The sequence below is a fragment of the Lolium rigidum genome, chromosome 6, assembly GCF_022539505.1.
Source record: "Lolium rigidum isolate FL_2022 chromosome 6, APGP_CSIRO_Lrig_0.1, whole genome shotgun sequence".
NCBI lineage: Eukaryota > Viridiplantae > Streptophyta > Magnoliopsida > Poales > Poaceae > Lolium > Lolium rigidum.
In genome coordinates this window covers 293,214,626-293,223,395 of record NC_061513.1, presented here as the reverse complement: position 1 = coordinate 293,223,395, position 8,770 = coordinate 293,214,626, and the positions used below count along the sequence as shown (strand labels likewise).

The following is an 8,770-nucleotide window of genomic DNA, read 5'->3' as shown; positions in this document are numbered from 1 at the left end:
CAGATAAATGAAGATACAAAAGCAATACAAGAATATATAAAATGCCAAGTGCGGAAAAGTCTTACCTCTCAAGGTGTCGGCCTCGTCGCGGGACCCGATAAAACAGGAGCCTAAGTTGACCAACTCCTTCATCAAGAGCTATAAAACGTCGACAATAAAGAGATATAGTATCAAGAAGCAGAAAATTGTTCGATGAAACAAGAAAAGCGACACATAGGAAAAAGTAACTTACATCGTCAAGGAGCGGAGTCGACATACTCCCGACGTCAAGATCTCGTTTGCCAGCAAGTCCGATTTTAGCCCTCTTCTTTTTCGACGCTCGGGGGCTGGGCGCTGGAGTCGATGCTTCTGGATCATCTTGTGGGGGAGCCGAAGCTTCTGGCACAACACGACAATCCTCAGAAAGGACCAACGTGTTGGAGGTGCTCGTGTTGGAGTTGTGAATAACTTGCAGGGTTGAGAGCTGTTGCATTGGTGATAGGGACCAATCGAGAGATCTCGTTCCGTCATACAAGTTATCATCCACTTCATCATCAAGTTATCCCCGCCGTGTTCATCCCGTGATCATCATCACCACCGTTGCTTACTGAGAAGATCGGGCCACCCCTTATCACTCTCGTAGTTTGTAACTTATACGATACGAAAAGTCTCGGCTCCACCTCCTATATAAAGGGGAGCCGAGGGAAAAAAACAAGGGATCGAATCTTTAGTCGAGCATCTTTGTCGGCTGAAACCTTCGAGATCTACTTGCTATCTACTTCTTACGAAATCCTAAATCTACAACCTGTAGCCTTTGACGAGTTAATCCCTCATCAGGCCTGTCGGCCGACAACCGGGAAACGCGACACGACCTGATCGGCGCAGGCGTGGCCAATATGAACTGATCGGCGTGCGGTCTACCGAAAGGAGCCGGGCGGCGTACCGGTGGTCAAGGTTGTATTATTTTTGAAATGTTTTAAGATTTACATATTATTCTTGGAAACTAATAAAAAAATTATTTATAAAAAAATATAGGATCAACAGGGGAACATGCACCCATGTACCGCCATGGATCGCCAATAGATCCCCCAAATCAAGGCAATTGTTTGGGACGATCAATAATCAAACCATCGTGGAGGAAGAGCGAAATGACGTAGGATTAGCCGCCGTACCGTATGTCGCAGTCACCTAAATCAGAACTAGAGCTGAGTGTCGTCGGAACTCGGAAGAAATAATGAAATGGCCGGCTTTCCATTTTCGCGACTATCGATCGCTGAAATTTATAGCTACAAAGGTAACGTTGGTGAAGCTAGCTAGCGTACCTACGAGGGAGGCACGTTCAGTCCGAGTCTGGTCTTTGAAGATGACCTTATATATAAAGAGAGGAAGAAGATAACTAGTAGAAGAAGGTTCGATATTGTTAATTAGATAAGCATCAACCAAAAGTACTCTACTACTTAACTGTCGTGGTCATGAGTCACCATATTACATGGAGTACTATATATATCAGGAGTTGTCGCTGAACCAACCGAACCGATTTTTCAAGAATATGCACAATCTACTGAAGTGACTGAACATACTCCCGCTGTATATAAAAAGATGTTAGAGATTTTTATCTAAATTTAGATGTATCTATATAAGAGTATATCAAGATACGATTTCAAAAAAAAAAGTATATCAAGATACAATTTAGATAAATATACACCATTATTTTATAAGCAAAGATATAGTACTAAAAGTGATTGAACCTAATGTGAAAGTGATTCTTGTCTGGTCTTTAGGATGACCTAGCTAGCTAAAAAAGAAGAAAAGAACAGGATTAGTAGTAGGAGAAGAAGGTTCGGCATTAGTTGTCTTTTATATATTTATATATGCATCAAAGTTACTTAGCTGTTAGCTGTCGTGGTCTTGCATGAATCACGCACATACTTTCTGCAGGGTTACGACGCGACATCATACACACCTCGGGCAGCTAGCATTACATGTAACCAAACTGCTGGAGTTGTCGTTGTTGAACCACTACTGAATTAAGCTGCTGATTCTTGGAATCAGCTCGAGTTCAGACACACGAATAGGCAAGCATGCTTTCCACCGCAAAGAGAGGAAAAGGAGCAAAATGAAACATCCTGTCGTATGCACACGCTCCCTATACACCCTGCAACTCGAGCAGGGGAAGTGTATAGTAGCTGGATTTTGGATCCACGACTCCATCTCGATCGTTTTGTAATTCCCAAATCTACCATGCACCCAGCATTTGAGATTCTTTTTTTTAATCAAAGTCTGGATGGAGCTAGCAATTTTTGTTTTCAATAGGACCGACTCTCTTCAAAGTCTGGATTCACCTTTTTTTTTTCTTGGTCGACTTGAAGCGAGTCGATGGAGGACGATGAGTGCGGATGGGTTTGAAGTGGTGACCGAATCGATCCGCTGACATGTCATCGGACGATTCCTACTGGAAAATTTTGTACATCCAAGATATTTTTCTGTAAGTTTTGTAGTAGATTTTTTTGAAATTCGTTCTAGCAAAAAATTCTTTTTCGGACAGAGGCAAAAAAAAAAAAAATCAAGCTAACCGTCCGGGTGGAAGAAATGGGCATCATGGGTTCCATCGTTGGCGAGACTAGCCGAGGCGTCGGCCTGTTTAGCCCTTCTATTTTCGCGAAAATTCTAGAAAAAGGCCGACCTTCGCGAAAGGAACAGAACTCGCTCCGCACGTGACAAGTGGCGCGCTGTGGTGCCAGAAAATCTCTGGGAAGTGGTCTCTCTGCTCGCCACGTGTCGCGAGGGAAGACGAGGTGGGGATGAGGGAGGAGAGAGAAGATCGGGTTCTCTCGGTTTTTCCCTTTTTCTTCTAGATTCGTTTTTTTAAAATGAAATATCTTGAGAACCGTAAGTCCAAATTGCGAACCGTTTTCACTTTTGAGATATTCGCGTCGAGTTCTTCAAAACTAGATCCCATGTTGATAGGTTTGGAGATACTTTTTTTTCGTACTTCCAATAATATTATGACTGTACCTGTGATGTGTATCTAACTGTACCTGTGTTTCAACTGATAAGTACTTCTGTTTTTAGTGTATTTGATGCAATTTTTCCCTTTACTCGCTAATCGTACTCGCCGTGTGCGGGATCGTACTGTACTTACGCGTGATCGTATCACGCTGCGTGTGCGTCCATCTGTACTTAGTACATGTACTTGCTCGTGTTCTCGATCGTACCTGCTCGTGTGCGCGTTTATGCCTGCTCGTGTGCGTGATCTGTACTTGTACTCGCTCGTGTTCAACTCGTACTCGTGTGTTGTGCGTGATTGTACTGCTTCGTGTGTGCAATCTGTACCTGCTCGTGTGCGTGATCATACTTATCTTCGCTACGTGTTCCACTGTACTTCGTGTGTTGTGCGTGTGTATCATCTGCCTGTCGTGTGTCGCGGTATCTGTGCTTGTTATCGCTGCGACCGTACCTATGTTTTGATAATAAAAAAAACAAAAACATACACGTAGTGAGCTAGCTGCATCGTTTTGTACTTGATATGGTGAGAGTTGGCTGGCTAGCTCGCGGCGTACTCGCGTGGCAGTGCACGTACTAGCTAGCTGGGGACGTGTGGAGCGAGCGCGCGTATAGGGCGCGGCAGTGCGCGTACATGAGGAGCAAGTACTCGCGTCGTACGAAGCGCGTACTCGTGCACGCGGCTTCGCGCGGAACGGACTCACGCGCGTACTCGCGCAGGTGGCTTCGCGCGGGACGGCAGTCACGACACGTGTCAGTTTCTCGTACGTTTCGCGGGATACGGTTTCCCTTCGCGAAGGTTGGTCTTTTTCTAGTGCTACCCCTATTTTCGTCAAGAACTCAAGATAGTGAAGCTAACCAGCCGGGCCGAGGAATGGGCAGTACATACATAGGCCCGTCGTGTGGGCCTTATTGGCCCTTCCCTTTTTCCGGAGTAATACTAGTGGGCTGTATTGCTAACATGTTATCGGCCCTCTCGCTCGCAGACAAAGGCCCAAGGAATCGTCGAGATGCGGATCGGATCACCGTCAGCACGCACGCGCAGCATATGCCGCCCCACTGTTTGCGCCCGCCCAATGTTCTCGTCTCGTCTCTCGTGTTGCTACGGCCACCCGTCCCTTTCCTCAAGCAAAAGCACAACATAGGTTTATTCAGGAGCTTTCTTTATTGGAAAACAAGTCATACTTTGGGGCCTCCCTTTACAAAAACACCTAATCACTGTGCAATATTAAAAGTAGAGGCTGTACTGTTTCTCCACCTAGTTTTAGCATGAATGAACACTTGATTTATTTGAAAACAAGTCATACTTTGATGCCTTAGTTGCAAAAGTGGTTTTTGCAACGTAGTTGTTTACATACTCAATGTGCGTGTCATGGTTCTTAAGTGGAGAGTGAAGGTAGAGTGACAAAGAGACACATTGCATCGTACCCAACAAGACAACCTACAAATTCTAAAAAAAAGACACCCTAAATTAAATATAGAAACTGGTCCTATGGAATTATGCAGTAATCACTGTTTTGTAGGAGACCGTATCCTGACTTGCTAGTACCGTACTTCAGTTGACGTTTACTCGAACTTGTATTCGAATCATATAACAGAATTTTGGTACCACAAATCCATGTTCCGAGATACTTTCACATGATCTTAAATATGTACCGTATAAACAATATCAGCAACCAACGAAGGGTTTATTATTGTGCTTATCGCACTTTGTACAACAGAAACAATACAACCAGAGTTGGTGTCTCGTAAAAAGGTGGAATTATTCTTTTAGCGGGAGGCAACATTATTGTCGACAACAAGATGCTTCTTGTGACTTCAACAATCTTAAGATCCGTCAGTTCAAATTTTTGGCAATCTCTAGAGGATGCTCATAAAGATAAGGTGTGTGTTCATAGTGATGAGTGTATGTAACTTTTTATTAGCGGTTTCAAAAGTACTTTATTTCATAAAAAAAACTATGATTTGTAGCCTTTCATTTTTTAATTAAAATGCGCTGAAATGGATGGGGAAAGTTATGTCACTAGCCAATAAGTATTTGGAGAACCCAAAGCAAAAGGGGACAGATTGGCAAGGTATAATTTAAAACACAAAGATTTTTCTATCTTGGAGCACACGACGTAGCTGTCAAACCCATTTCTTTTCTTTCTTGACCCCCAATAATAGCTGTGCAAGAAAGAGGCCTAGAAAACTCGACGGTGTCGGCGGGCCCACCTGTCACGGGCAACCGAGGCCGGCCGCTCCCCTTTATATCCCTCTCTCTTCTCCGCCCACCATCCCGTCTTTCTTCCTCCACAAGAACGAACGATCTCGATCTCCCTCTTCCCATCCGCCACCCGAACCCAATCCGATCCGATCCCGCTCCTCGCCGTCGCCATGGGCCGCACTTTCTTCGTCGGCGGCAACTGGAAATGCGTGAGTCATCTTCCCCCTTCTCCTCTCTTGTATCCCTCGCCGTAGATGGGTGGATGGGGGCTGGATCAGTGTTCGGAGCAATCGGCTTTGTGTTTATTTTCCTGCGCTGATCGGGGGATCTCGATGCTTACCGAGCGTGCTAGGTGGATTCCCCCTCCTTAGGAGATGAACAATCTCACTGATCTCGATTCAGATCGGTGGAAATATTAGCTGTTTTGCTGCGTGGTTCCGTTTTTAATTGGGGAAACTGAACCCAATTGCTCGAAGGCCAGGTTCTATTTTTGAGATCTGGGCGTGAATTCCCATGATTTCGTCATGCTGCTTACCCCTGCCCTGAGGCTCCTTCGCTAAACGATTAGCCGCGCTATTTTTTTTAGGGGTCCTCTCTATTCTCAGTGTGCACTGTACATCGAGCTTGGGATCGTCGGATTACAGGCAATTTTCGTCCTTGGGTCTGTAGACGACATGCATCTAGGGTGGAGCTGTTTGAATCATGCTTGCTACCTGTTACCTCTAGGTTGCCATAGTTTAGCATGTGTGGTATTCCATCACTTTGAGTTCCTTGCTGAATCCTGACATGGTTGCTGTTGGTTGTGCGCAGAACGGAACCACCGAGCAGGTGGAGAAGATCGTCAAGACCCTCAACGACGGAAAGATCACCGCTACCAATGTCGGTATGTCGCGATTCCCTAGAAAGATATCACGACCCCCTGTGGAAAAAAGAAAGAATTTGTTGAGATGGAAGTATAATAGATATATGCCTGCTCTGCCTCTTCTTGGGAGCATTCATCTGAATTCTTGCCAAAAAGCTTAAAAGAGACATTGCAAGGTGTGCTTACTGTTTCGTGACTGTTGTTATTGCTGCAGAGACCGTCGTCAGCCCGCCGTACGTGTTCCTCCCCACCGTCAAGGCCAGCCTGCGTCCCGAGATCCAGGTCGCTGCACAGAACTGCTGGGTGAAGAAGGGCGGCGCTTTCACCGGTGAAGTCAGGTTAGTGTTTGGTTCTCCCTCCTTTCTGTCCGGCTTTATCAGTGTGATGATGGAATGGTATGCCATGGATTAACTACAAATTTGTAGTGCAAACACTTGCGGTCTTATGCTGTGATCCGAAATTTCTTGTTAACTTGTACAGAAATGAAATGTCATGTTCGCTTTTAACATGGTCCAGAATGAGTACTCCCATTTCTAAACCAGAATTCCCTAGCTTTCTTTGCACACTCAGTATTAATGTTGGATTTGTTTAGTCGCTGTTGTCTAGTTCAGATTAATAACTCTTGTTTTGTATATATCATCTGTTTTGTTTAAGTTCACTCTGTCACTGAACTTATGTGTTGGTTTTAAAATCTGTTTCTAATGCAGTGCTGAGATGCTTGCCAACCTTGGCGTTCCATGGGTTATTCTTGGACACTCTGAGAGGAGGGCCTTGTTGGGTGAATCGAACGAGGTATGCCGCTGCTTATATATTCTCATCATGTATCCTAAACAGACACAGTTCAAATTCTCAAATAGATTTGCTGCGTATATTCTGGTGGATAATGCAGTGTAGCTGATTTTTTAGAGATTTTATTTACTCGACTGATCTAAACAGTCTAACCGTTGCCTCCCCTTTCTTGAATGACAGTTTGTTGGAGACAAAGTTGCATATGCACTCGCTCAGGGGTTGAAGGTCATTGCATGTGTTGGTGAGACCCTTGAGCAGCGAGAAGCTGGATCAACTATGGAAGTTGTTGCTGCACAGACAAAGGCAATTGCTGGTACTGAACTTCTGTCTGATGGATATATACATTTTTTCCCCTGAATTGTTATTATTATTGTGTCTTCTCTGGATTTCTGTACCAGCGGTCTGGACTGTTTCTTGTGAGGGACTGCATACGAGTTCAAATTTTTGGATTAACTTCCTGGCATGACAATTTTGACTTGCAAACACTATCTATGTTCAGTTCAGCAGTCTTACTACCCTATATTCATGTCAGTTAAATACTAACAGAAGACTTAAAAGTAACAAAATCAACTTCCATTATCAGCAATTCCATTACTATTTTGTTTAAAACAGCTGCATGAAACCATCCACATGTTGTGCGTTTGCCGTGCTGTTTTTAGTGACTAGTGCAGACTTTGTTTAGAGTATTATGTCACATGAAAAAAATGTGCTGACGGTTGATGCTTTGTTTTGCAGACAAGATCACAGACTGGAAGAACGTGGTCATTGCGTACGAGCCAGTGTGGGCCATCGGCACCGGCAAGGTTGCGACACCGGCTCAGGCTCAGGAAGTAAGTTCCTTAATAACACCCAAGCACAGCAACGTTATTTCTAAGACTGGTCTATTATGCTCCTGTAGTTCCAAATGTATTGTCTGTTGCCTAAGACTCTGATTTGCTGTGTTTGTCCAGGTGCATGCCAACCTGAGGGAGTGGCTCAAGACCAACGTGAGCCCTGAGGTTGCTGAAACCACACGGATCATCTATGGAGGTATGTACATACATCTCTTGAACGAATGTCTTATGCACAAACTGCCAACTCTTAATATAGGATGATCATGTGCTGCAGGTTCTGTGACCGGCGCAAGTGCCAACGAGTTGGCCGCGCAGCCCGACGTCGACGGATTCCTTGTTGGAGGAGCTTCCTTGAAGGTAAAAACAGAGCGCGGCTGTAGTAGAATGCCCATCTTGGGTCTGCTTTTCACTGTCACTAAACTTTGTTCTTCTCCTTTGCTCGTGCAGCCCGAGTTCATCGACATCATCAACGCCGCCTCCGTGAAGTCCGCCTAAGAACATCCTCTTCGCCCGCGCCCCTTTGTTGCGGAAAAGGACAATTTCAACTGGAGATGAAGAGACTCTTTTTTTCCTTTGGCTGTGTCTATTATTACTGTGTACGCCTGTAGTAATTATGTGGTGGAGCAGCTGCTACTATCGTTTTCCTCCCCTGCCTGACTTGAGCTGGCAAGCCAATAAATCGTGATAATGTTTACTACTGAACATGTATATCAGCAATCCTATTTAGCTCAGCTTACTTGCTGGTTTTTGTCTGATTCAGTTGGCCCTGTTAATTATCAACATGCCATGTTTTGGCCCTGCGGCGCATGGCACGCATGAGCTCCTGGACGAAACCAAATGTTTGCACGGATTGATCCAAAATTCCCTCCCCTTTCCCACGTCGGTAGATTGATGACGACTCGGGTTGTAGTGTTGGCGTATAAAAAGCTCGGGCAATTTACAAATTAAAAATATGTCTAGCTTGGGCAATTTACAAATTACAAATGTCTAGATACAACCGTATCTAGATGAACTTTAGCAACTTATTTTAGAAAGGAGGGAGTAAGAAACATTAATATTTACTCATAAATGTTTGGTCCGTTTGGGGAAAATTATAAT

At 44.6% G+C, this 8,770-nt stretch overlaps 1 protein-coding gene across 1 annotated transcript; it reads left to right on the top strand.

The window, feature by feature from the left end:
- Nucleotides 1-5,274: 5,274 nt before the first annotated feature.
- Nucleotides 5,275-8,362, top strand: LOC124660956 (triosephosphate isomerase, cytosolic). The gene is made up of 9 exons (XM_047198808.1): nucleotides 5,275-5,397; nucleotides 5,999-6,071; nucleotides 6,265-6,388; nucleotides 6,758-6,842; nucleotides 7,020-7,152; nucleotides 7,575-7,669; nucleotides 7,790-7,868; nucleotides 7,947-8,029; nucleotides 8,120-8,362. Exons 1-9 carry the CDS (start codon nucleotides 5,359-5,361, stop codon nucleotides 8,165-8,167), a joined length of 759 nt encoding a protein of 252 aa, XP_047054764.1. The 5' UTR covers nucleotides 5,275-5,358; the 3' UTR covers nucleotides 8,168-8,362.
- The last annotated feature ends 408 nt before the right edge of the window (nucleotides 8,363-8,770 follow it).